Source organism: Macaca fascicularis, chromosome 20 (genome assembly GCF_037993035.2).
Source record: "Macaca fascicularis isolate 582-1 chromosome 20, T2T-MFA8v1.1".
Classification (NCBI taxonomy): Eukaryota; Metazoa; Chordata; class Mammalia; order Primates; family Cercopithecidae; genus Macaca; species Macaca fascicularis.
In genome coordinates, this window is record NC_088394.1 from 69,657,925 (window position 1) to 69,684,852 (window position 26,928).

A 26,928-nucleotide genomic window follows, 5' to 3' on the forward strand; every position below is an offset into this window, starting at 1 on the left:
GCCAAGAAACTTGGAAGGGTCCGAACTTAAGGAGGAAGGTCTGTGCATGCGATGAAACGTCTTAAGGCGGGCGGTCCCACGATACCCCGCGCCCTGTTCTGTGCAGTGTATCCCATTCAGCCGATACACCGACCAAATCCCGCCACTGTATCCACTGCCCGTCTTTAGAAGCGCGGGAAGGCCCCCGCCCCAGGCCAAAGGCCGGAAGGCGTCGTGGAGCGCCTACCCAGGGGCTGAGAGCCACCCGTCCCACTCCCGAGTGGGCAGGGCTGGCCCCGCCCCAGCACCGCCCCCCGACCCGCGGTGGCGCCCGAGCCCGTCGGCCCCGCTCGCCGGACCAGTCTGGCAGCGCCCGAGCTCGGATTTCAAAGCCCTGGTTTCTGGCCGTGAATGGGCCTGCGCCCGCGCGGCCGTTCCCACAGCCCCCTCCCGCGCGGCCCGCCCTCCTTCCCTCCCTCCCCCTCCGCGGTCCTCCCTCCGCCGCGCCCACGTGACGCCCGATCCTCGGCGGCTCGGATTACCGCCGCCGTCAGTCCGCGCGCCGAGGCTGCGCCGCTAGCTGCCCGCGCCGCGCCCCCCGCGCCGCCCGCCAGCCCCGCTGCGACATGGCCCGCGCCGCCCGCCGGAGGCCCGCGACCCCGGAGCGCGGCGCGGCCGGCCGCTGAGCGCGGCCTGGAGGCGGGAGGCCCGGCCCGGCCTCGGAGCGAGCGCCCGCGCGGCCCGGCCCCCTCCCCTGCGCGGCTCCCTGCGCTCCGTGCGCCCCGCCGCCGCCGCGGCCCGGCCCGGCCCGAGCATGGAGACGGCCGAGAAGGAGTGCGGCGCCCTGGGCGGGCTCTTCCAGGCCATTGTCAACGACATGAAGGTAACCGGGGCGCGGCGGGGCCGCGGCGCGCGGCGGCGGGTGCGGGTCCCCCCGGGGACGCGTGGCGGCGGGTGGCCGAGCCCCGTGTGGCCGCGCGCCGCGGTGTCTGTGTGTCCTTGTCTGAGCGCGTCCTGCCAGGGTCTGCTGGGCGCCCGTGTCTCCGGGTGCCCGTCTGGGGGTGTGGGTGCTCATGTGTCGGGGTGTCCGTGCGGTGCCCGCGGTGGCCCCGTGGGGTCCTGACCCAAGCTTGTGCACACGCAGGCTCCCTGCGCCCCAGACCGCCAAACCATGAATGGGATTTGGATCCAGGACCGACTCTAGGGCCCTTTAACGAGTCTGGGGTCTTGCCGACCTCCGCCCCCTTCCACCACCATGTTCCCCAAAGGCCCCGGAGCCCAGACAATGCTGTCACCGCCAAAGCAGGAAAAAATAATAAAGCGGAGAACCGTTAACTCCTTCCCCGCCGACCTGGGCCTCTGGGCCCGACCCTGAGACTGCCTCCCCCAGCTCCGCCCCACCCCCACAACCCCAGGAAGCTCCAGGACTCCAAGGTCCCCGGGCTGAATGTCCCTGCATCCCAAGGATAGGCCTGGATCATCACCTTGGGAGGAGGCGGGATGAAGGTTGGGGTTGGTGGAGCAACCCCAAGGGAGCGCTTTTCCTACTCCATTACCACCTTGGACTCTCAGCTCCGAGCTCCCCCTCTCTCCCAGGATTGCCTAAGGTCAGGCTGGAGCTGGCCACCCATTCATTCCTCACCCCACCAGGTGGGGAAACTGGGCCTGGGAATGGTTCAAGGTCATTAAGGAGACTGTTGGACCCTTCCCCTGACCTCAGCCCCCATTTTTTCTCCTGGGAAAATTAGTGGGCTCCTCTCCCCAGACAAGGCCAGGGTTTGGCAGGGCTGCCCTACGCTGACTAGGCAGAGAGGGCCCAGCTCCAGTGATAGGGTGGTGACCAGGAACCAGCATTCCTGCCCTCCTGCCCTGCCCCCTTTCTTTAGCCTAGGATGAAGGGGCAGGATTTGGGGGCTGGGAGGAGAACGGGAAAGAACGATGCACCCCACAGGATCTCCCAAGGACCCCCACCCCCACACCCCAGCGCACACTCTGCAAGTGCACAACACAGAATCCCACCAGGCCATGGGTGGGGATGACACCACCCAGCACAGTGCTGCTAGGACAGGCCCCGTAAGGGGTGGGGGTTGCTGGCAGGTTGGAGGTCTAGGCTCCTGGTGCTGCCAGGACAACAGCCCCAGGGACAGCTGCCAAATCTCTGCCCCTGGAAGAGGCCTGAAGCCAGCCTGGCCTGGGACTACCCAGTTAGCGGCTTGTAGATGCTCCCCATACCCTGCCCCTTATGGTGCGCTCCCCCTGGGACCCCCATCTCTTGCAACTGTACATCCAGGCCCCTCCACTGGCCCCCAGCTGTCTCCGTCTGCCTTGTGGACATCACAGCCCTGGCCCCAGGATCCTGTTCTGGGACTGGCAATACAGACCACCCTCCCCTGTCCGATCCCAGAGCTGGCTGAGGATGGGCCTTCCCGCACCCCACCACCCACCACCACTGGCAGCCTCATAGCAACCACTGCAGAGAGCAGCAGATTTTGCTCGTAGAAGTGCACCAGGACTGTCTCTCTCCCTCTCCAGCCAATTTGCAAGGAACTTTGGGATGAGACAGAAGGAAGTGGGCCCAGATCATAGCAAGAGGTTCAAGTAAGACACCAGGCATGATTTGCTGACATGTGGAGGCAAAACAGAAGAGGCTTCACTTGGGATGATGCCAAGGACAGATATGCCCCTACCTATGACACAGGCATGTGTTCAGGGGCCATGACCGGGGCAGAGAAGGGGACGAGGCCACCTGGAGGCTGATCACCTGGATTTGGGGGGCAGCTTCTGGATTTTCCCCTGGGTGGCCTGAGCAGCAGGGCCTCCGTAGAAGAAGGGCGGCCATCAGCAGCCAGGTTGAGGAGACTGAGCTTGCCCCATGAGGCCACCCCACAGTGAGTCCACAGACCCCACAGAAGCCCTCCCCTGGGCCTCTGGGAGACCCTGACCTTGAACTGAGCGGGGGCCGAGGTCAGATGCCCACTGGTGTCAGGCTGTCCACTGAAACCCAGAGAGGGGCAGGGACTTGCCCAAGGTCATAGGCCTGGGCATGGCACCTTCAGCAAAGTGAATGGGGCCTCCACCCAGTGCTGGCCCAGCCAGAAAATGGGGTCATACTCTTCGCCCACCCCTCAAGAGTAGAGAGTGTCACCTGGACACGTAGGCCTGGCCAGGCCTCTGCTAGGGGCCCCTGCAGAGGGCAGGGCTTGCATAGTGTCAGCTGGTGTGAACTGAGCACTTACGGCCTGCTGGGAGCTGCACGGAGTGCTGGCTGGGCAGCGCCTGCTTCAATCTCCACACTGACCCAGTGGGGCAGGTGCCCTTCCTCTCCTGATTTTACAGGTGAAGAAACAGGCTCAGACAGGGGGCCCTTGCCCAGGGGCACCTGGAAAGCCCAGTCCCTGGGACTGGAGGCTGGATTGCTCACCCACACTGCACATCTGAACCACAGCCGCTGCCGGGACAGAGACAGAGCGTCGTCCTCCCTGTCCGTTGGGCGCCTCTAGTGACAAGCCCTCCACCTCCCCACTCCAGAGCCGCCACTGTGCTTGGGGCAGAACTGGGTGTCTCTCGCACCCCAGCAGTCGCCGCCGCCTCTGCAGCCTTGGCGCTCAGTCTTGTCTCCCTGCTTTGTAAGGGAGTGCCTCCACCTGGTGTGCAGTGACTAGGCAGACATGGGATCAGGTCCTGACCCTGCCACCCGGTGGCCGTGGGCAAATAAGTTAACCTCTACGGGCCTCTGTTTCCTCATTGGTGAAATGGGGGCAGTCATGGTATTCATCTCATGGGGCTGTTGGGAAGGTTTGCCTGGGCCTGTCCCAGGTGAAGGCTGGGGATGCTGTTCCTGGGGCGCTGGCTGCTGGAGCCCTTTCTCTTATTTTTAATCAGTGAAATTGACCTGTCCGTGAAGAGGCAGATATAAACAAATAAGACGCATGTTCCTTGTCTCTGGGGTCCTTTATGTGGTTGCCGTGGGGAGGGCGGCAGGTCCAGGTCCTTAGAGACTGAGGCATCTAGGTCCATCTGCTAAGGGGATATGGCCTGGCCTCCCCTGCACCCCATCTTGTCCCCTCCCCATGGGGACAGCCTTTAATCTCTGCGACTGCCCGAGGGCTGCTCAGGGGCTAAGAAGGTTCCTGGGTGCCAGGATAGCTGGCTCTGGACCCCCCTCCACCTCTAGCAACTTCTCTGCTCCCTAAAGGGAGGTCTTAGCAAGGTTTCAAGGCTGGGTGGGGGTGGGGGTCCAGGCAGTGGCAGAGTGCCCCCTTTTAGAAGACCCCCTAGGGGTACCCCAGGCATGGGTGGCATGAGTCCATTCCTCGGGATGGCTGGGAACAGCTTCCCAGGCCCCTTCACCCTGAGCTGTGCCCGTTTGGGAATAGCCCACCCACAGCTTCCCCACTCTTGCTTCGACCTCTGTGGACTTTGCAAATATTTGCTTTCTCTGGACACTGGTTTGGTTGGCCTGGGAGGGGAGGGAGATTCTGAGGCCCCCTAAGCTGCCCTGTGTCCTTCCCACCCCTTCAAGCTCTCCTAGCCTGGCAGGGCAAGCCCTAGCCTGCTCCTGGGTTGCAGCTGGGCAGAGCCTCCCTCTGAGGCCCTGAGGGCCAGGGTCTCCTCTTTCCCCTTTCCTCAGGAAGAGGCCCAGCCTCCAGTGCCCATCCTACATGGAGGGGAGGGTCAGAAGCCCCTGTGGGCTGGTGCTTGGCTGGCCCAAGGCTGCCTGTCAAGGAGCAAGACCTCCACAGGGCCCTTGGGCCAGGGCTGAGGTTTCTCCAGGACCCCGGGGCATGCGTTAACCAGAAAAGCCCCATAATCAGATTGGACAACTGGTCGCCAGGAGCCCGACCTCCCTATTGGGAAACCCCCTTCCAACTTGGAGCCTTGGGCCAGGCTGGGATAAAGGCCACACTGTTTCCCCAGGAGGGGAGGGGAGCAGGGGGTGGAGAAAGGTGGCTCTGTTGGCCGCACAAGGCCCCATTCAGCCCAGGGCCTGGTTGTCCCGGGCAGGCTAGCTGGGCCCTGCAGCAGCCACAGTCTCCTCGGCCCTGGGAGCCACGGCTGCTGGCCTGGGATGGCAGCTTGCAGGACACAGGGCGGGGGCCCCGGAGGCCCCAGTCTACACCTGGCGTGCCTTCAGCCCTGCCACCTCCTACCCTCCACACTGTGCCTCTGCCCCTGGTGGGCAGGTCAGTGCCACTGTCCTAGGCACATGTTTGGGAGACACGATGCCTCTCATTGGGCTCAGCCCAGATCCCCTGCCAGGTGCCTGGGAAACTCCGAGGGGACAGGACCTGCCACTTCCTGCTCCGTTTCCCCTGAGGGAGATGTGGGCCCCCTGTAGCCTGTAGGGTGGATGTCCTGACATCAGGGAGGGAGGGCTTAGCAAAGGCACCCATTCCTAGGGACAGGCTTTCCTCATGCTGATGGCTCTGTCCTTGGTCCTCTGCCCTCCGAGAGGACCCAGAGCCTCCCTCTCCATGGGGCAGGGCTGCTGTGTCAGAAACTGCCCTGAGTCTGGACAGAGCATGTGAGGAGCCTGGCCCAGGTCCAGCCCTGCAGCCGCCCCACAAGAAGCTCACTTTCTCTCCCATCTGCCCGGCAGAGCTCCTACCCCATCTGGGAGGACTTCAACTCCAAGGCCACAAAGCTGCATTCCCAGCTGAGGTGAGTTGTCCCAGGGCATCCCAGCAGGGGAGAGGCAGGCAGAGACCCCCCACCCCCGACCATCCGTGCTGTTGTCCTTCTGACCATCTGTGTCGTTGCCCCTCTCCCCAGGACCACCGTGCTGGCTGCTGTGGCCTTCTTGGATGCCTTCCAGAAAGTGGCTGACATGGCTACCAACACCCGAGGTGGGGAGGCGTGTGGCTGGAGGTTGGGGGTACCCCAGGGTGGGCCTGGAGGCTGGAAAGGCAGAGTAAGGGATGGGCCAAGGAAAGTACGCCAAGCCCAGAACCTTGAGTTCTGCTCCTTAATGGAATGGGCTGGTTGTGGAGAGTGAGCCCCTCGTCACAAGAGGCATGCAAGCAGGAGTGGGTGAGTAGTGACAGGAGTGTTCCCTGGGGATTCCCTTCTTGCTGTGGCTGTTCATGTGACCCCAACCCCCCCCCCAGCACAGAGATTCTCCTTAGGGCTTCTTCCCACCTATGCCCGCCGTCCTTGTAAGAGCACGCAGGGTCAGGTGAGCGCGCCGTTGGGCTTGGCGCCTCCTCCGCCCTCTGGTCCGAGTGGCAGAGACCTGGGGCTCCTGCTCCTTCGGGTCCTGGGCGTGCTCATACTCTCGTGCCTGCATCTGGGCACACCTGGAGGGTCGTTTGGCCGGCTCCTGGAACAGTCTTTGGCGCTGGCCTTTCCCAACTGGGGGAGAGGGGAGGCCGCCGCAGGAGGCTGGCACGGCGGGGATGGCGGAGGAAGAGCTGGTGGAGATGCAGGAGGCCCCGAATCCCCCAGGGCCCAAAGGACTGCGGCTCGGCGGGGGCGGGGCGCGGGCTGCGGGCTCAGCCTGTGCGGCCGGGGCGCCCCCTCCTGGCCCAAGGCCGGGACTGCGCAGGCCCCGGCGGGGCCCCTTCCCACGCCGCGCTTGCCTCGCCAGGGGCCACAAGGGACATCGGCTCGGCGCTCACGCGCATGTGCATGCGCCACCGCAGCATCGAGACCAAGCTGCGGCAGTTCACCAAGTGAGTGGGCGCCGCAGGGGGGCGGGGCGACGGGGCGTCGCGGGGGAGCCCAGCCCTGACCTGCGCTCCCTCCCACCCTCCGCAGCGCACTGCTGGAGAGCCTCATCAACCCGCTGCAGGAGCGCATCGAGGACTGGAAGAAGGCGGCCAACCAGCTGGACAAGGACCACGCGAAAGGTGAAGGCGGTGCGGGGCCGGGCTTCCCACCCCCCACTCCGCAGCTTCCCACCGCCTACTCCGCAGGAACCCCATTAGAGCGCTCCCCTCTCTCCCTCTGCAGAGTACAAACGAGCCCGGCATGAGATCAAAAAGAAGTCGTCGGACACGCTCAAGCTGCAAAAGAAGGCGCGCAAAGGTAGTGCCCGGCATGGCCCCCCAGCCACAGCCCCACGGCCCCACTCCACAGCCCCGCCGCCCTGTGGGGCCCCCTAAAGCTTTCATCCTGGCCAGAGGGGCGCTGTCCCCGACACAGGACCCTCCAACCTGTTGGGTGGGACAGAGGGAGTCGCCCTGCCCCCCAAACCTGGTCCAGAACCTCCCTAGGGGAGGCAGCAGGAGGCCCAGGCACCCCCGCCCCAGGAGTGGCTCTGTCCATCCGGCGTCTTTCACACATTCTTTCTTTCTCTGTCTCTCCTCCTCTCCTCCCACATCCTTCCTGTAGAGCTACTTGGTAAGTCAAATGTCGGTCCCTCCAGCTGCTCCTCCCGTCCTTGTTGCATTTGTCTGTCTCCCCCAGCTCAGGGCCATTGGAAGGAACCTCTCCAGGCCAAGGAGAAGCGAGGAAGGCGGTCGGTCCACGAGGGAGGGGCCTGGGGCACAGTCCCCCTGGGACCCCTGGGGGCCCTGGCCAGGGATGAGTCCAGGGCCACTGCTGGGTCAGTCTGCCAGGCCAGGAGGGGTCGGCCAGGGCGAGGTGCAGGCCACAGGCCCTGGCTGCCCCACCCCCACCAGGCTGGCCTGCGTGCTTACCTGTCACCTCCCCACCTGCCATCTCATCATCTCCTCTGCATCATCCTCTCGCCTCTCTCTTTCTTGCTGCTTCTTGTGTCGCTGTTGCTGTCTGTGTGCTCTGCTCCCTGAGCTGACTGGGAACCCACACAGACCCCTTCCCTGCCTCTAAGGCCCAGCCCTAGCTCTCCTGGACCCCGCCCCTCCATGGCCTGACCTGCAGCTGAGCCCCACACTCTCCCTTGTCCCGCTTCTGCCCCACCTCCCTGGACCTTGTGAGGTGAGGGGCACCATGCCGGGACAGTGAGGGTACCCCAGGTGGAGGCCAGGGAGGCTCCGTGTTGGCAGAGCTCCTGGGCATCAAGAGCCTCCATGGAGATGCCCCGATCCGGAGTGGCTTTGCAGCTTTGGCCTCTTTCTTGTGCGTGTGTCTGGCCTCTCTTCCTGCTTTGGTGGGACTAGCCCTTCCACAAGCCCCAGAATCCTCACTGCCCTCCCCAGTCCCATGGCCCCAGGGCAGCACCCAGCCCAACGGCCGAGAGATGCCACCACCAGGGTCTGAGCCCATTCGTGGGTGTGGCAAGCCAGGCTGGCATCCCCAGCAAGGCCTCTCCTCCCCACCCCTCCAGGGAAAGGAGACCTGCAGCCCCAGCTGGACAGTGCCCTGCAGGACGTCAACGACATGTACCTGCTGCTGGAGGAGACGGAGAAGCAGGCCGTGCGCCGGGCGCTAATTGAGGAGCGGGGCCGCTTCTGCACCTTCATCACCTTCCTGCAGCCTGTGGTGGTGGGACTCCTGGGGACTTAGACCCCAGAGGGGTGGGCTGGGCCCAGGGTTGACCTTCTGACCTCCAAGAAGGGTCACTTCTCAACAGTCCCTGGCTGGGGGCATCAAGGCCACATGCTCCTGGCCCAAAGGCAGGTCTCATAGCTCACCATGCACTGATTTGGTCTGGACAGACCATCATACCAGCCATCTGGGCTGTGTGGGCCCTGCCTGCACCAGCCCCGAGCAGCACTGGTTAGCGAGGAAGGGTGAGAGAGGAGAGGCCCGACAAGGCCTGCTGCTTATCCAGGGCGGGTGGGCAAGTGGGCGACAGGGCCGCAGGTCTGACTCGCTGCTTCCTCAGAACGGAGAGCTGACCATGCTGGGAGAGATCACCCACCTGCAGGGCATCATCGACGACTTGGTGGTGCTGACGGCGGAACCCCACAAACTGCCTCCCGCCAGTGAGCAGGTGTGGGAGCCCTCGGGCCAAGGGCCAGGGGCAGGGAGGAGATGGGCTGCCCTAGGTTGGGAGCAGTAGAGGGGAAAAGAGGATGGCATTTGGGGGAGGCAGCTAGGGGCATAAGACCAGACCCCTTCTAACACCCACTGCAGGCCATCCCGGAGCACCTGCCGGGGTTGGGGAGGGTCTGCCCTGGCCAGCAGCATTCTCAGACTCAGAGTAGATGGGTGAAGTCCTGGATCCATGGAGCCAGGCCCAGAGTCTGCCTGCCCTGCTCCACCTGGGCAGACTACCTGCCGAACCTGGAGATGCCCCACCTCCCTTCATGCCCAGAAACCCCATCCCCTCCCCTAGACCCAGGCATACCTGGCCACCCCACCCCAACCCTGTTCCCACTGCACTCAGACCAGTCCTGCCCCACAGCCTGCGGGCAGCACGCTCCGGGGGCACTTGTTGCATGCCCAGCATCTGCCAAGTTATCTCAGGGTATCTTCCGCTCTCAGACAGGAACAGGTGGCCCCGATTCACAGGAGAAAGCAAACTCAGGGAGGCGCAGGAGCAACCTGCACCCCATGGTGTCGGGGTCACTCGCCCAGCCCAGGCTGGGCTCGGAATCTGTACTCAGTGTGTGTGAGCTGAAGGGGCTCTAAGAAGGCTGTGTCCCCCGGTGTCTCCCTGCTCCCCACATTAGGAGAAGCCGGGGGGAGGGGGCTTCAGACTCCTGGGTCTTCTCCTGGGGAGAAGACCCAACTGGGAAGAGAGTGGGGGCCTCTGGCCCTACTAGCTCTGAGGAGCTGCCTCCAGTGACCCCCATCCATGTCCCTGTCCAGGTAATCAAAGACCTAAAGGGCTCGGACTATAGCTGGTCCTACCAGACCCCACCCTCATCACCCAGCAGCTCCAGCTCCCGGAAGTCCAGCATGTGCAGGTCAGTGGAGGTGGGGTTCCCAGGGGTGTGGGGGGCGGTATCCCAAGAGGAAATGGGGATGTTCCCAGCAAAGCTGCATCAGAAATTGCTTCAGGGCCTCAAAATTCACAACTTTTACATCATCTGAGGAATTTGCATATGTAGAGGGAAAATGTGCCCTGTCATCCCAAGACTGCTACTGGCACAGGCGTTTGTTGGCAGGATAGAGAGCAGGGGCGGTACCTGCTTCATTTATGGAGCATCTACTATGTGCCAGGTGCTGTGCTAATTGCTTTATGCATTTTTTCTCATTGAATCCTAACACTGCTGTATCAGGTATGGTGTTATCTCCATTTCACAGAAGGGAAAACTGACGCATGAAGTCCCAGCATTTAACCACTGGACTCTGCCAGGCCCAGCACCATGTGGGGTCATAGTAAGAGTCAAAGATCAGGGAGAGATAGGAAGGCTTCTAGAAACATGTACTGGGGCCACAAGGTATAGGACACTCCAGCCTAGCTGGCTCCTAAGAGCTGGTTCCCATGGAGGCAGCTGCCACATCTGGAGCCTTGGCCCAGGCTGGCCCCGGGAGCCTCACAGAGCTGGGGAGAGGCCAAGGATCTTGCAGTCACTAGCCAGGCTCAGGATCAGGGCCTTTCCTTGGTCGGGCACTGGGACTGGGTTTGGAGGAGACATTGATGGTTCAGGGTTCCTTGGGTGGGAAGGGCAGTAAACACAGAGTGAAGTGCTGGTGGGGGTCCCCCTTTACCAGGCACCCCTATCCCCAGAATCACTGGCTGGACATCCAGAGCTTGTGAGAAGCCAGGCACAGCAATCAGCTACTACCTCAGAGAGAAGCTCTGCAGACCCTGCGTGGGTGGCCGTCCCGCAGTGAAGGGGCTGATTGCAGGGGACAGCCATGAGCAGAGGCTGGGAGGCTTCAGGGTCATGCTTAGAGAGAAGGCAACTTTCATTGCCAGGAACACCATCCAAGGGTTGAATTGCTGTGCTGAGGGTGTGAGCCATGGAGGGCTGGACACCCCTTGAGGGAGTGGAGAGGGCGAGAGTGATGGTGGGTGCAGGATCCACCTGGAAGGTGACCTCTGTACCCGGACACACCGTCACCATATGCTAGACATCCAGTTAGGACTGGATGGCAAATACCAGATTTTCAGAAGGTGGTTTAGAAATGATCGGACTCGCTGCGGGCAGTCGCTCATGCCTGTAATCCTAGCACTTCGGGAGGCCGAGGCTAACATGGCGAAACCCCGTCTCTACTAAAAAATACAAAATAATTAGCCAGGCGTGGTGGCGGGCGCCTGTAGTCCCAACGACTCGGGAGGCTGAGGCAGGAGAATGGCGTCAACTCGGGAGGCAGAGCTTGGAGTGAGCCGAGATTGCGCCATTGCACTCCAGCCTGGGTGACAGAGCGAGACTCCGTCTCAAAAAAAAAAAAAAAAGGAAGTGATCAGACTTGTGTCTGGTTCTAATTGTTTGATGCCCAGTGACTCAGTTTCCCCATCATAAAACTATTTTTTTTTTTAATGGTGGTCATCAGTGATAAAGATACATTCTTTAGGATACAAGAATCTAGATTAACATCTTTGGTGAAACCAATAGGTTTTTTGGTGGGTTTTTTGGGTTTTGTTGTGTTGTGAGACAGGGTCTCGCTCTGTCACCCAGGCTGGAGTGCAGTGGCACAATCATGGCTCACTGTGGCCTCGACCTCTGTGGTTCAAGTGATTCTCCTACCTCAGTTTCCCAAATAGCTGGGACTACAGGTGTGCACTACCATGCCTGGCTAATTTTCATATTTTTTGTAGAGATGGGGTCTCACCATATTGCCCAGGCTGGTCTCAAATTCCTGGACTCAAGCAATCCACCCACCTCAGCCTCCCAAAGTGCTGGGACAGGTGTGAGCCACCACACCCAGACAATACAACTGTTTCTTGTTTCTTTTCTTTTTTTTTTTTTTTTCAAGACAGAGCCTTGCTCTGTCTCCCAGGCTGGAGTGCAGTGGCGTAATCTTGGTTCACTGCAACCTCTACCTCCCAGGTTCAAGTGATTCTCATGCCTCAACCTCCCAGGTAGCTGGGATTACAGGCGTACGCCACCATGCCTGGCTAACTTTTGCATTTTTAGTAGCAATGGGGTTTCACTGTGTTCTCCAGGCTGGTCTTGAACCCCTGTCCTCAAATGATCCGCCCACTTTGGTGTCCCAAAGTTCTGGGATTACAGATATGAGCCACTGTGCTCGGCCTGGACAGCTGTTCTTAGTGGCAGAATAGGAGGCAGAGAGGTCGCCTGACCCTGGGCATTCCCTGACCACAGCTCCCCTCAGCACTGGGGCTTGGGGGTACCCTGCTCTGGCACTCCCCTTCCACACTGTCCCAGAACACAGCTCCTCTGTAGCACCTGGGTCTCAGGACCTCCTAGTCTGACATTGTCTTTTCCTTCCTTTGCCCCTCACCTCTTTCCCCACCCTCGTCTGTCAACCTCCCCGAAATGCACACCCCTCTGTCTCCCTGTCTGGCTACTGTGCCCTCTTCCTTCACTCCCCTAGTGCCCCCAGCAGCAGTAGCAGTGCCAAGGGTGGCGGAGCCCCATGGCCTGGGGGTGCCCAAACATACTCACCCAGTTCCACCTGTCGCTACCGCAGCCTGGCGCAGCCAGCCACCACCACCACTCGCCTCTCCAGCGTTTCCTCCCATGACTCTGGCTTCGTCTCCCAGGATGCCACCTACTCCAAGCCCCCCTCGCCTATGCCTTCAGACATCACCAGCCAGGTGAGGGGGCGTTAGAAGGATCAATCAGGGTGGGGTACAGCAGCCTTATGCCAGCATCAGGCAAGCCACATGTGGGGCTACTATAGCTGTTTAGACTGGCCTGAAGGCCCCCAAGGCCTTTATTCTGTTCAGTATTTATATTATCATTTTTTATCTCTGCTTTTAAATTCACCTATCTTTATATTTTTAATGAGTCTCTTGTAAGCAGTATAATGCCTAGATTTTCTTTTTTTATCCAATCTGACAACCTCTATCTTTTAATTGGCATTTTTAGCACCTTTGTATATATTATGAATACTGACATATTTAGACTTCTGGCTTTCTTCTTTCTGTTTGTCCTGAATTCTTGTCTCTACCCTTGCCTTTGTTTTTTCTTTTATTTCCGCTCTACTGAATTGTAAGTTATGTACTATCTCTTTTCTTTTATAGATTACCTTGAAATCTTAACATGCATACTTAACAAAGTCAGAACCCCACCTCCTGAATAATTCAAGGCTCTTCATATATATATATTTTACTTGTCACCCACTCTCTCTCAAACTTACAAGCTATATTATTTTCTCTTTTTTTATACTACCCACAAATGACATTTTTCTTCTTCATTTCTTTATTTTATACATACAGTACTTGTTTAGATTTACCCATATGTTAATACACATGTCTTGTCATTTTTTCCTCGCATCTCAAATCCTCCAAAGCTTGCTTTCTTTCTTTCTGAAGTAAAGAACATCTTTTAGAAGTTCTTTTAGAATAGATCTGTAGTTGTAAACTCTCGGGTTTTGTTTATCTGAAACATGTTTTCTTTTGTCCTCCTTCTTGAAAGTTCGTTTGGCCAGGAGCACTATTCTGGGGTGAGCGTTGTCTTCCATCCACACTGTGAAGGTAGATAGTTTTCCGCTGTGTTCTGGCTTCCACCATTGGTTGGAAGGTCAGCTGTCAGTCACTGATGCTTCTTTTTGAGGAATCTGAGTCTTTCTCTGGACACTTTTAGGCCTTCTCTTTAGTTGTGCTACAATGTGTCTACAATGTAGATTTATTTTTATTTAACCTCTCTTGGTTTGTATCATGTCTTTCATTTGTTCTGGAAATTTTCAGTCATTATCTCGTTTTGTTTTGTTTTGTTTTGTTTTGTTTGTTTTGAGACAGGGTCTCACTCTGTCACCCAGGCTGGAGCACAGTGGCATGATCTTGGCTCACTGCAACCTCCTCCTCCCAGGCTCAAGCGATCCTCCCACCTCACCCTCCCAAGCAGCTGGTACTATAGGCATGCACCACCATGCCCAGCTAATTTTTGTATTTTTAGTAGAGACTACATTTTGCCATGTTGCCCAGGCTGGTCTTGAACTCCTGGGCTCAAGGGATCTGCCTGCCTCGGCCTCCCAAAGTGCTGGGATTACAGGTGTGAGCAACCGCGCCCAGCCAGTCATTATCTCTTTACTTCCACTTTGATTCTTTCTATTCTCTCCTGCTGGGATTCCAGTTGGATGCATGTCCAGCCCTCTCTTTCTATCTTATGCATCTCTTAGCTCATATTTTCTATCTCCTTTTTTCTCCAGATATATTCTGGATCATTTCTTCAGTTTTATCTTACAATCGACTTTTTCTCCTTTTTGCTATTTAACCTACCCACTGAGGCTTTTTTGTTTCGGGGTTTTTTTTAACTTTTTATTTTGAAATCATTTTAGACTTGTAGAAAAGTTGTAAAATGTGTAGAGTTCCCATATACTCTTCCCAGAGTCTCCCCAGTGTTGACATCTTACTTTACATAACCATCAAAAACGTTTTTAAAACCAAGAAATTAACACTGGTGTAATACTAAGTAATCTACAGTCTTCTTTCTATTTTTGCCAGTTTTCCCTCTCCTGGTCCAGGGGTCCATGACCCGATTCAGGACCCTACATAATGTTCCTGGGTTTTTTTTTTCTTTTCTTTTTGAGACAGAGTTTCGCTCTTGTCACCCAGGCTGGAGTGCAGTGGTGCAATCTTGGCTCACTGCAACCTCTGCCTCATGGGTTCAAGCTATTCTTCTGCCTCAGCCTCCCAAGTAGCTGGGATTACAGGCATGCGCCACCACACCCAGCTAATTTTTTGTGTTTAGTAGAGACGGGGTTTCACGGTGTTGGTCAGGCTGGTCTCGAATTCCTGACCTCAGGTGATCTGCCCACTTCAGCCTCCCAAAGCGCTGGGATTACAGACATGAGCCACTGCTCCCGGCTAGGACCCTACATAGTGTTTCGTGTTGGTGTCACCTCAGTTTCTCCAGCTCATGACAGTTTCTCACACCTGTCCCTCCTTGTTTTTCATGACTTTGATACTTTTGAAGAATATCAGTCAGATGTTTTGTAGGATGCCTCTGAATCTGGCTTTGTCTGATGTCTTTTCATTCAGAATTAGAAGTCGTACAGTTTTGGCAAGAGTACCACAGAAGCGCGGTTGTCCCCTTCTTGGTGCATCCTAAATGCTGCACCATGTCACTGTGCTGTGTGACTGGTGATGTTCACCTTGATCCTTGGTTAAGGTGGTGTATGCCAAGTTTCTCCACTGGAGAGTCATTATTTCCGCCTTTTTAATTAATGGAATATACTGTGAAGGGATACTTTTGAGATGATGAAAATCTCCTGCTTCTCCTTGTACTTTTGCTCACTAGTTTTGGCATCCACTGATGATCTTGCTTGTTAAAATAGGTGACTTTCTATTTCCGTCATTTCTCCTATATTTTTTAATTGAGATTCTACTATAAAAAGATCTGTTCCTTCTCCCCCATTTATTTATATATTCAATTTTTAATTTCTATCAATCAATATGGGCTCATAAATATTTCTTTTATTCTACGGGTTATAACCCATCACCATTGAGTCTTTCAGGAACTTTTTTTTTTTCCTTTTGAGACAGACTCTTGCTCCATTGTCCAGGCTGGAGTGCAATGGTGCGATCTTGGCTCGCTGCAACCTCCTCCTCCCGGGTTCAAGCCATTCCCCTGCCTCCGCCTCCCAAGTAGCTGGGATTACAGGTGTGTGCCACCACGCCCAGCTAATTTTTGTATTTTTAGTAGAGGCGGGGTTCTGCCATTTTGACCAGCCTGGTCTGGAACTCCTAATCTCAAGTGATCCACCCATGTCAGCCTCCCAAGTGCTGGGATTACAGGCATGACCTGCCACACCTGGCCAAGGAACTTTTTTATCGAGGTATTCTAAACACACCAAGAACAAGAATATAAGCAGGATAACCACCACTCCTGAAGCCACCAGTGCTCACTTAAGTCACTACACACCCAAGGGTAACCACTGTCCTACTTTTGACTTTTTTTTTTTTTTTTTGAGACAGGATCTCACTCTGTCACCCAGGCTCAAGCAGTCTTCCTGCCTCAGCCTCCCAAGTAGCTGGGACTACGGGTGTGCACCATCATGCCCGGCTAATTTTTATATTTTTTATTTTATAGAGATGGGGGTCTCACTATGTTTCCTAGGCTGGTCTTGAACTCCTGCCTTCAAGCAATCCATCCACTTCAGCTTCCCAAATCACTGGGATTTCAGGCGTGAGCCACAGTGCCTGGCCTAGTTTTGCCCTTTTTATCCTTTCTACGTGTTATACTTGGAATCATATAGTATGTATCCTTTATGTCTGGCTTCTTTTTGCTCAGTTATGTTGATGAGATTCATCCATGTTTTAGGTGGAGATATAGATCTTGCGCATTGCTATATGGCATTCTATTGTGTGAATACATAATTAACCCTTTTGATGGACATTTGCATAGTTTCCAGTTTTTTGGCTATGATGCTGCTAATAGTGCTGCTGTGAACATTCTAGTATGCGGTTCTGTGGGGCACATTCCTAGGAGCAGAACTGCATAGTCATGGGATATGCACATCTTCAGATTTGATAGGTACTACCAAACAGTGAACCAAAGTGCTCATACAAATTTACCCTCCTGTTAGCAAGATTAGGACAGTGTTTTGTGTTTTGTTTTGGAGACAGTCTCACTCCCAGGCTGGAGTACAGTGGTGCAATTTCAGCTCACTGCAACCTCCACCCTTGGGGTTCAAGTGATTCTCCTGCCTCAGACTCCTGAGTAGCTGGGATTACAGGTGCATGCCACCACACCTGGCTAATTTTTGTATTTTTAGTAGAGATGGGGTTTTGCCATGTTGGCCAAGCAGGTCTCAAACACCTGACCTCAGGCAGTCCACCCGCTTCCGCCTTCCAAAGTGCTGGGATTACAGGCATGAGCCACCATACCTGGCCAAGATTATGGCAGTTCATTGCTGTTCCACATCCTCACCAGCCCTTGACATTTTATCTTGATTTCATTTTAGCCATTCTGGTGGGGGATAGTAATAGTAATTCCCTGTATATTTTATTTGCATTTCTCTAATGCTGTTGAGATTGAACACCTTTTCATACTTTTTTTTGTTGGTTTGTTTTATGAAACAGCGTCTCACTCTGTCACCCAGACTGGAGTGCAGTGGCACAATCTTGGCTCACTCTAACCTCTGCCTCCCAGGCTCAGGCAATTCTCCTGCCTCAGGCTTCCGAGTAGCTGGGATTACAGGCGTATGCCACCACACCTGGCTAATTTTTGTATTTTTAGTAGAGACGGGGTTTCACCATGTTGGCCAGGCTGGTCTTGAACTCCTGACCTCAGGTTATCTGCTCGCCTTGGCTTCCCAAAGTGCTGGGATTACAGGCGTGAGCTACCGCGCCCAGCCTTCATACTTTTAAGAGATAGGGTCTTGCTATGTTGCCCAGGCTGGCCTCATACTCTTGAGCTTAAGCAATCTTCCTACCTCAGCTTCCTGAATAGCTGAGACTACAGATGTGTACCATTGAACCCAGCTACCTTTTCATACCCTTAAAGACCATTAGAATATTTCCTTTCATGAAGGACCTTTTTAAATCGTTTGCCCATTTTTCTACTGCATTATCTGTCTTCTTCTTACCAATTTATAGAACTTTTTGATATTGCAGATAAAGTTCCTAATTGGATATCTTCTCTCCTTCTATGGGTACATTTTTATTCTCTTAATGGGGGTCTTTTAATGACCAGAAGTTCTTAGTTTTAAAATAGTCCAGTTTATCCATTTTTAAATTGTTAGTGCTATTTGTGTCCTGCTTGAGATATTTTTGCCTACTGCAAGGTCACAAAGATGTTTTCCTCTAAAAAGCCTTTTGGTTTTGCCCTTTTCCTTTAGATCTGCAGCTCATCTGGAATTGAGTGTGTGTGTGTGTGTGTGTTTGTGTGTGTGCGCATGCGCACGTGTGTGTGCGCACGTGTGTGTGGTGTGAGGTAGGGGTCATTTTTTTCACGTGGATATCCAATTGACCCAGGACAGTGTATTGAAAAAAAAAGAAAAATATGTCTTAGTCAATTTGGACTGCCGTAACAAAATACCATAACCTGGGTGGCTTAGACTTCAGAAATGTAGTGCTCACAGCTCTGGAGGCTGGAAGGCCAGGATCAACACACCAGCAGATTCGGTGTCTGGTGAGGACCCGCTTTCTGGTTCATAGATGTCACCTTCTTGCTGTGTCCTCAGTGTTGGAAGGGGCAAACTAGGTCCCTCAAACCTCTTTTATAAGATCCCTTTCATGAGGGCTCCACCCTCATGATCTAACCACCTCTCAGTACCTCATCTTGGGGGTTAAGATTTGAACAGAGGAATTTGGGGGAGACATAGACATTTGGAGCATAGCATCTTCTTTTCCTCAGTGCACAGCAGTGCTGCCTTCATCATCAGTCAGGTATCTGTAGGTGTGTGGTTATTTCTGGACTTGGCACTCTGTCCTACTTGTTGATTTCTCTGCCTTATATCAATGCCACACCATCTTAATTATTGTAACTTCATAAAAAGTTTTTTTTTTTTGAGACAGTCTCACTCTGTCCCCCAGGCTGGAGAGTGCAGAGGTGCAATCTTGGCTCACTGAAACCTCTGTTCCCACGCTTAAGCAATTCTCATCCCTCAGCCTCCTGAGTAGCTGGGATTACATGTGCACCACCACACCCAGCTAATTTTTTGAATTTTTTGTATTGGGGTTTTGCCATGTTAGCCAGGCTGGTCTCAAACTCCTAATCTCAAGCAATCCACCCACCTCAGCCTCCCAAAGTGCTGGGATTATAGGCGTGAGCCACTGTGCCCAGCCAAACTTTATAGAAAATCTTGATATCTGATCATGGAAGTCCCCTAGCTTGGTTATTTTTTTGGTACCACTTTGTCTTTTTTCAGCCCTTTGCATTTCCATGTAACTTTTAGGATCAGCTTGTCAGTTTCCACCAAAAGAAGAAAAGAAAAAAAAAGCTCCTGGGATTTGAATGGAATTGCAGATATATCTCTCCGTTTGTTTAGGCTTTACTTCCTCTCAATGTTTTGTAGGGGTTTTTGGTTTTCGGGTTTTTTTCTGAGGCAGAGTCTCACTCTGTCACCCAGGCTGGAGTGCAGTGGTGCAATCTCAGCTCATTGCAACCTCAGCCTCCTGGGTGCCTCAGCCTCCCGAGTAGCTGGGATTACAGACATGCACCACCATGCCAGACTAATTTTTGTATTTTTAGTAGAGACGAGGTTTCACCTTGTTGGCCAGGCTGGTCTCAAACTCCTAGCCTCATGTGATCCTCCCGTCTTGGCCTCCCAAAGCGCTGGGATTACAGGCGTGAGCCACCATGCCCAGCTTGTTTTGTGGTTTTTGTGTATAGATCTAGCATATCTGTCATTGGAATTTTTTCCCTATGTATTCAGTGTTTATTGACGTTATTGTAAATTACATTAGTGTTTTAGGGTGGTTTTGTTTTGTTTTCCTGTTAGCTGCTAGTATTTAGAAATGCAATTGATCTTTTTCTGACTTTGTTCCAATAACCTTGTTAAAAGGTTAATCCTACGTTGATTCTAATAACTTGTAGATTCTTTTTAATATTCTACATATACTATTATGTCACTTGTAAATAGTGATCTTTTTTTTTTTTTTTCTCTGAGACAGAGTCTTGCTCTGTCATCCACACTGGAGTGCTAGAGTTCAATGGTGAGATCACAGCTCACTGCAGTCTTGAATTCCTAGGCTCAAGATATCCTCCTGCTTCAGCTTCCTGTGTAGCTGGGACCACAGGCATGTGCCAGCACACCTGGCTAACTTTTATTTTTCATAAAGACAGGGGTCTCACTATGTTAGGCTGGTCTCGAACTCCTGGGTTCAAGTGATCCTTATATATCAGCCTCCCAAAGTGCTGGGATTACAGGTATGAGCCACCACACTTGGCCTTCTTTCTTTTCTTTCCAATCCATTTGTTTTTTCTTTCTTTTTCTTGCTTTATTGCACTAGCCAAGATTTCCAGTGCTGAACAGGAGTGATGACAGTGGGCATCCTTGTCTTTCTCCCAATCTCAGAGGGAAAAGTATCAGTGCATTTGTAGATATTCTTTATCAGAGCAGCTTCCTTTTTAGAAGCTTGTGTCTTTGTTTTGTTTGTTTTTTCATGAGCGAGTGTTGAACTTTTTATCTGAGTTTTCCAAATACTTTTTCCATTGAGTTTTTTACTTTAACCATCATATTGCCAAAAGTCTGCATTTGTTATTTCCTCTGAATTCTCACAGGTGGTGCCTGGTTTCCTTTTATTTTGGTGATCTTGGTTCATTCGAATCTGCAGGAAATCTGGGGATCTAAATCCAGAATGATTCAGAGAGCTGGAGGAAGGGGGCTGCCCTGGCTTAACTTGGCTCATTCCCAGGCCAACACCTCACCGTGCTCCATGTCCCCACTGCTGCCACCCTTAGTATCTCTTTTCCCCCTTACTGGCCACATCCAGGCCGTCAGCAGTGAGTCCTGTGGTCAGTCTTTGAAATACTCAGGGCTGGGCTATCGGGTGGGTCAGCACCCATCGTGTGCACTCTGGGCTGCTGTGTCCTGCTGCAGATGAAGCTGGCGTCTGCCCCAGGGAACCCTGCTCATCACACGTGCTCAGGAGTTCGTGGGCCTGTGTCTACCCTGCTTTTTTTATTCTTTGTAGTTGTTTAGGAAGGGAGGGCGTCCCAGGACACCTAGTCCACCCCACTGCCCAGAGCAGGCGTGTCACTTTCATACTTCAGTCCACTTTAAAACAGGCTTCCCCCACCCCATTCTACGGAAGCAGTTCTCCTCAGAGTCTCCATAGACACCCTGTGCCCCAAGCGGACAGCCCCATCCAGCAGCATCAGCACAGCCACCCCCTTCTCCACAGAGCAGGCTCTCCTGATTCCTGGGGCATCGCCTGCTCATGGTTCTCCTACTTCTCCGGCCACTCCCTGTCGCACTCCTTTACGGGACTCTCTTCTTCCTCCCAACTGCTGCGCATCAGCAGCCGTGGGCCTGGCCGTTCAATCTTGTCTAACTGCACTCGCTGCCTGGTGGCCTCATCCTACCCCGAGATCGCTGCACTGATGGCTCCAACCCCAACTTCTCCCTGCACTCAGCTTGTGAATACGACGGCCCTCATTGCATCCTTGCAGAGACCTCAGAGGCAGCTCAGCTCAGTGCTCAGCGTGGCACCTGGGGCTTCACACTTCCCCCGTGTCCTGTCTGAGAAAACTGTGACACCATCAACCCAACTGCTCAGACCAAACACCCAGCTGCCACCCTTAGTATCTCTTTTCCCCCTTATTGGCCACATCCAGGCTGTCAGCAGTGAATCCTGTGGTCAGTCTTCGAAATGCGCAGGGCTGGGCTGTCGGGTGCATCAGCGCCCATCGCGTGCGCTCTGGGCTGCTGTGTCCTGCTGCAGATGCTCAGCGGCTGTGGCCCTGGGGTAGGGGGGTGGGCGCTGGGCAAGGTGCTGAATTGAACCGCCCCCTTGCATGCCAGCTCTGTGACCAAAACTGTTCTCTCCTCTCCTCCTCGCTGCCCGCCGGCCCCTCTGTCTGCAACCGCCTGCTGGCCTCTGCATGGCAGAAGTCCTCCAGCTCTGCATCCTCTGAGGCCTCGGAAACCTGCCAGTCCGTTAGCGAGTGCAGCTCCCCCACCTCGGTCAGTGCTCCCAGCCCGGCCCCAGGATAGTCACCAGCTGCTCCTCCTATCCGTGCCCTCTCCACCTGGTGCCACTACCACACAGAGGGCCTGGGTTCAGCCAGGGGTGCGTGCACACAGCACCTGTCCCCAAGAGACAAGCCGCCTGGCCACCTCCTACAGTCACTGCCCACACAGCCACATCTTACCCCTGGGCCTGGTGGGACTGAGGGGCCACGGTCACACTCCATGTTCTGCCCTTGGCTGTGACTGTGAACCAGAGGCCCTTCATAGCCCTGGACACCATGAGCCTCAGCCACAGTGAGGGGCCCCCGGGCTGTAGATGGTAGGGCCAAGGGTCCCCCTGACCTGCCACACCCTCCCTGCAGGACTGGTCCAAGGTTGGCTCCCACGAGCAGCCCTCAGGCGCCACTCTGCAACGGAGGAAGGACCGAGTGGAGCTCCTGAGAGACACAGAGCCAGGCCCTGCCAGTGGGGGCACCCTGGGCCCCAGTGGGGAAGAGGCACCACGACCCCGGATGTCCCCTGCCACCATCGCGGCCAAGGTAGGCCGGCCAGGGTCCCCCTTCACTTCCAGGTTAGTCCCAGGAGGCCCAGCCAGTGGCCTCAGGGCCAGCTCCAACCACCTGGCAGGGCTGCCTGGAGTTTGGGCAGAGGGGATTGGGGGCACAAGGCTTCAGCCTGCACTTTCCCACCCTCAGCACAGCGAGGAGGTGTCCCCCGCAGCCAGTGACCTGGCCATGGTGCTGACGCGCGGCCTGAGCCTGGAGCACCAGAAGAGCAGCCGGGACTCGCTGCAGTACTCCAGCGGCTACAGCACGCAGACCACCACGCCCTCCTGCTCTGAGGACACCATTCCCTCCCAAGGCAGGCCTGCGGGGCTGGGGTGGGACCAGGGATGGCTGGGACTTCGCCATCCAGGAGGGCCCCGTCCTTCCCCCTCTGTGCTCACCCTGGTGGGCTGGGGGCAAGGAACCACCTGGGACCCCGGCCTTACTGCGTCCCATGCCCCCAGGCTCCGACTACGACTGCTACTCTGTGAATGGGGATGCAGACAGCGAGGGCCCGCCTGAGTTTGACAAGTCATCCACCATCCCGCGCAACAGCAACATCGCCCAGAACTACCGTCGCCTGATCCAGACCAAGCGCCCAGCCTCCACTGCTGGGCTGCCCACCGCCACTGGCCTGCCCTCGGGCGCACCCCCTGGCGTGGCCACCATCCGCCGCACGCCCTCCACCAAGCCTACCGTGCGCCGCGCCCTGTCCAGCGCTGGCCCCATCCCCATCCGGCCGCCCATCGTCCCTGTGAAGACGCCCACGGTGCCTGACTCACCCGGCTACATGGGGCCCACACGGGCGGGCAGCGAGGAGTGCGTCTTCTACACCGACGAGACCGCCTCACCCCTGGCACCGGACCTTGCCAAGGCCTCCCCAAAGAGGCTCAGCCTGCCCAACACAGCCTGGGGCAGCCCATCCCCAGAGGCAGCCGGGTACCCCGGGGCAGGTGCCGAGGACGAGCAGCAGCAGCTAGCGGCCAACCGGCACAGTCTGGTGGAGAAGCTGGGAGAGCTGGTGGCGGGTGCCCATGCACTGGGCGAGGGCCAGTTCCCCTTCCCCACTGCTCTGTCAGCCACCCCCACGGAGGAGACACCCACCCCGCCCCCAGCTGCCACCAGCGACCCCCCGGCCGAAGACATGCTGGTGGCCATCCGGCGTGGGGTCCGGCTCCGCAGGACCGTCACCAACGACAGGTCGGCGCCCCGCATCTTATGATGGCGCCACCCTCCCCATCCTCTCAGGCCCCAGTGCGAGCAGGTGGCCTGGTCTGTGAGCCGCAGGCACTCAAAGCAAAGGCCCAGCCAGGAGAGAGGACAGAACCAGGGCAGAGGCCATGCCACTTTACAGAAAGACACACCTCACTTGGATTCCAGCATTTAAACGGGAAGTGACTTCTTAGCAAGCCTGGCCGGGATGGAGCCTGCAGGCCTGGGCCTGGTTCGGGGTCTGTTTTATGCTCTTCTGTCCCTCCTCTTCCTCCTCTCGGGCCCTGCCTCTTCCATACCCGTGAGCACCAGGGCCAGGGCCCCGCCCACAGCAGAGGGGCCGGGCTGGCCTCCCTCTCACCATCCCGGCCTCTCCCAGGGCTGGTCCTGCCTCAGCTCCTCCTGGAATGCTGGCCCCCTCTCCCCTGCCTGAGCCCCCCTCCTCCCCTCTTGCCTTCTCTCTGCCTCTCCCAGGCCTCTCTCTCCGGGAAGCAGAGCGGCTGTGGAGGGCAGGTGTGCGCTGGGCTGGATGTCTGCTGGGGGCTGGGGGCCAGGGCAGCAGGTTGGAGTTGGGCAGCCAGGCCCTCCCATGTGGGAAGGGAGTTCCAGGGCCCACGCCGAGTCTCAGGGAGGAAACCAGGGGCTGCCTGGGGAGTCCCGGGGGCCCTGTGGTGGCTCCCGCCCCTCGCCTCCCCGACCCCGTGAGGCTGGCTGGAGGGGACCAGGGCAGTTCCTTGGAAACTAGGGCAGCAGGGTTAGGAGGCCGGAGGCCCTAGGGTCACCGGCCAGCCACACAGGCACCGTTTTCAGATGTTCACTTCTCATTGGGTACATCAATCCTTTAACTTTGGGGTCATAGTTTCAGCCACCTTTGGAAGGAGGGGACTGGAGCAGTAGGAGGTGTGGGGTCATTTTATGAATATAATAAAATGGAGCTGGCTGTGGACGAGGACTGTGTGTGGGGGTGAGGGGAAGATACAGGGTGGGTGTCTGGGAGCACCTGGGGGACAGCCCCCCCCCGTGGCCTGGTGGTCCTATGGCAGGAGGAGAAGGGGGGGACTTGGCTCCCCCAGAGTCCTGGGAAAGCTACTGTTCTCTCTGGCGTCTTGAGCATAGCCAAAATAGGGTTGGGAGGCTCCCGGCCTGTCTGCTGTGGTCTGAGCCAGCTGCAAGCCCAGGTAGGGGAGCGAGTCTGGGAAGATTGGCTTTGACTCTCTGTTGCCAGAGGAGATGCCATCCCAGGACGGCCCCCACTGTAGTCCAGGCTTGCGCTGGCAGCGGGGGCGGGGGGGGGGGCAAAGCTGCCCCCACCCCACGCACCAAGTCACACCATCTCAGCAGGTAAAAGCACGTGAGCCTAAGGCAAGCGGAGGAAGTCCTGGTGGCCCCGCAGGTCAGGAGGGAAAGCAGGGCTCGGAGGGCATCGTGGCCCCAGGGCAGGGTCCTACCTGGGGGTCAGGAGCACCTTGGTCTTGATGGAGTGGAGCTGGGTCTGAGCCTCCCAGGCTTGAGCTCCTAGAAGTTGTTGTGCGGTGAGTTGGGACCCCGGCAGGGCAGCTCCTGGGTAAGTCTGGGCACCAAGCAGGCCCTGATGTGCACGGAGTCTCATCAGAGAGAGCTGATGGAGAATGGTCCCTGTAAGTAAGTCACTAGGTCCAACAACTGCCTGGCTGAGCACTCAACCCGTGGAGCTCAGGCCAACATCAGGGCCCCTGTTTTAGGGGCCAGGAGAGCAGGTGACCAGTGTGGGGAGTCTTGGGTGGAATTTCTGCCGCACATTCTCCCCAGGGCTGCAGGGGTCTGCTGAGGCAGGGCGGTGGAGCAGGATTCAGGATGTGGTGGGAAAAGTGTGAGGGGCAGTGGGTGGGCAGGCCTGGGCTTCAGAGGTCCTGATGGGAAAGGAGGCAGGGGCTTCCCAGAGAGGGGGGCTCGTGTGGCACAGCCCCCACCAACTCCGCCGTGCCCCTCCCCTGCAAGCCCCGGGGGCTGTACATACTCTACCCCATCCCCTCGTCCATCCTGAGACCACCCCTGCCGCCCTTGCGTCGACGTAGCGACCACCTCGTAGGCCCACCCACCTCGGGATCCGAGCCAACCATCCCACATCACAAACTTTGGTTTGGGGGACTTTACGTTTGTTTAATTTCTCATTTTGTACAGAGAAATATTCTTTTCAAAAGCGTCTTTTGACTGAAGTAACTTTCCTGGTGCTGTTGTTAACTCGTTCCTTTTCTTAATTTATTCCCCCACCCCAGGCAGCCTTCCTGGTTCCTACGCACCCTTCCCCCCCTCCCCTACCCTCCATCCCATACGAACCATTTTGTTTCTTTTCTTTCTGTCAGATTTTGGAAAAATTCTCCTCTCCTCCCCGCCCCCTCCACACCATCCTCTCCCTGATTTAAATAGTCACTGCTACAAGTAACAGATGCACTGTGAAGATTCCAGTATTAATAAAGGTGTACTGTAATTAACACCCCTGCCTCTGCCTGGCTGCTTTCCCGCCCCATCCCCACACCTCACCTTTCCTACCCCAGATCCCAGCTGCAGGGGGCCAGGCTGGGGGCTCCCGGAGGATCTCAGATCTCCATGTGGGGGCCAGGGCCAGACCTGGGTCTCTGAAATGCCCCACAGGTGTCCCTGCTAGGGGCTGCCTGGGGGCAGCCAGATGGAGGGAGGGAGGGAGGGAGGATGGCAAGGGTCAAGGCGAGGGGATCAGCCCAACACCGCCTCCCCCAACCCAGGCTTACAGAGGCCCCTGGGCTAGGCAGATCCAGAACTCCATCCCTGGCATCCTTCTCATTCCACATCCCTTGGGCAGGCTCCATCCACTCCGAATCCACACCCTCAGCCCCGCCCCCATTGATTTCCTGCGCTTGGCCACCTCCCATCCCCTCCAGGTTCACCCCTGAAGATGCAAAGCAAAGCAAACCAAAGGAAGCGGGGTGTTTAATAGAAAAAAGAAACTGGAAGAGCATCCGCTATGGCTAGATGTGGCACTTGGCACCGCCCTCTGCCCCCAGCTCCCCAGTCTGCCAGCCTGGGGGGTCCTAGAATGGCCACGTCGTGCTGCCCGTCTCCCTGCAACCCACGGCTGTGGCCTCACTGCTGCGGGCCACAGGAGGCTCAGCACCCCCTTCAGGCGGGGGGACAGTGAGGGCAGTGCCAGGAGGGGCCAAGAGCTGTGTCCCCATCCACCTTCAGGTCCCCAGGTCCCCTCCGCTCCAGGTGAGGCCATGGCAGCTATGGAAGGCAGGAAGCTGAGCCCTGCTGTGGCGCAGAATCCCCCTCAAAGGAAAAACCCCCTTCCCCGGGGTCCTCTCCCAAGGGGGGTCTCACCACCACCCCTCGAAGTCTCAGGTCCAGTTGAACTCCTGTGGGAGCTGGTCTGGCTGCCCCTATCTGCAGTCACCATCCAGAGTGCTCAGGGCAAGAGGCCCTCGCCCTGTGCCCTGACCGGCCTCGCCAAGCCTGTGGAGTGAGGCGGGGAGCTGGGGGACCACGGGGGCGGAGGGTACAGCTGGGTGGCCGCATATTGCAATGAGGGCTCTGGGCAGTAAGACTGAGGACTTGGCACCTCACAGTCCTGCCAGTTTAGGACGGAGCTTTGTTTACCTGCAAGGGGTAGAAAAAAAAAAAAAGACTGCAGCAGTGTTCAAGACCACCC

At 56.5% G+C, this 26,928-nt stretch overlaps 2 protein-coding genes across 7 annotated transcripts in view; one reads left to right on the forward strand and one right to left on the reverse strand.

Moving 5' to 3' along the window:
* Positions 1-531: 531 nt before the first annotated feature.
* MTSS2 (MTSS I-BAR domain containing 2) lies at positions 532-25,737 on the forward strand. 5 transcript variants are annotated; one of them, XM_045381562.3, is made up of 14 exons: positions 532-862; positions 5,579-5,640; positions 5,752-5,825; positions 6,566-6,650; positions 6,736-6,827; positions 6,931-7,005; positions 8,228-8,385; positions 8,729-8,836; positions 9,658-9,755; positions 12,298-12,520; positions 21,427-21,501; positions 21,870-22,046; positions 22,203-22,368; positions 22,517-25,737. In XM_045381562.3, the coding sequence occupies exons 1-14, from the start codon at positions 794-796 to the stop codon at positions 23,272-23,274; spliced, it is 2,220 nt and encodes a 739-aa protein (XP_045237497.1). In that variant the 5' UTR covers positions 532-793; the 3' UTR covers positions 23,275-25,737. The 5 variants fall into 5 exon arrangements, with proteins under 5 accessions (XP_045237497.1, XP_045237502.1, XP_065393800.1 ...); XM_045381567.3 differs by having other exon boundaries at positions 12,394-12,520; XM_065537729.1 differs by lacking the exon at positions 532-862 and adding an exon at positions 4,962-5,162.
* IL34 (interleukin 34) overlaps positions 25,383-26,928 on the reverse strand; it is a 77,583-nt gene continuing 76,037 nt past the window's right edge. Inside the window, exon 7 of one of the 2 annotated variants that reach the window (XM_005592494.5) lies at positions 25,383-26,876. In XM_005592494.5, coding sequence (XP_005592551.1) covers positions 26,686-26,876 — 191 coding nt within the window. In that variant the 3' untranslated portion in view covers positions 25,383-26,685. The remainder of the gene's footprint in view (positions 26,877-26,928) is intronic. The other variant, XM_005592496.4, reaches the window with a different exon arrangement.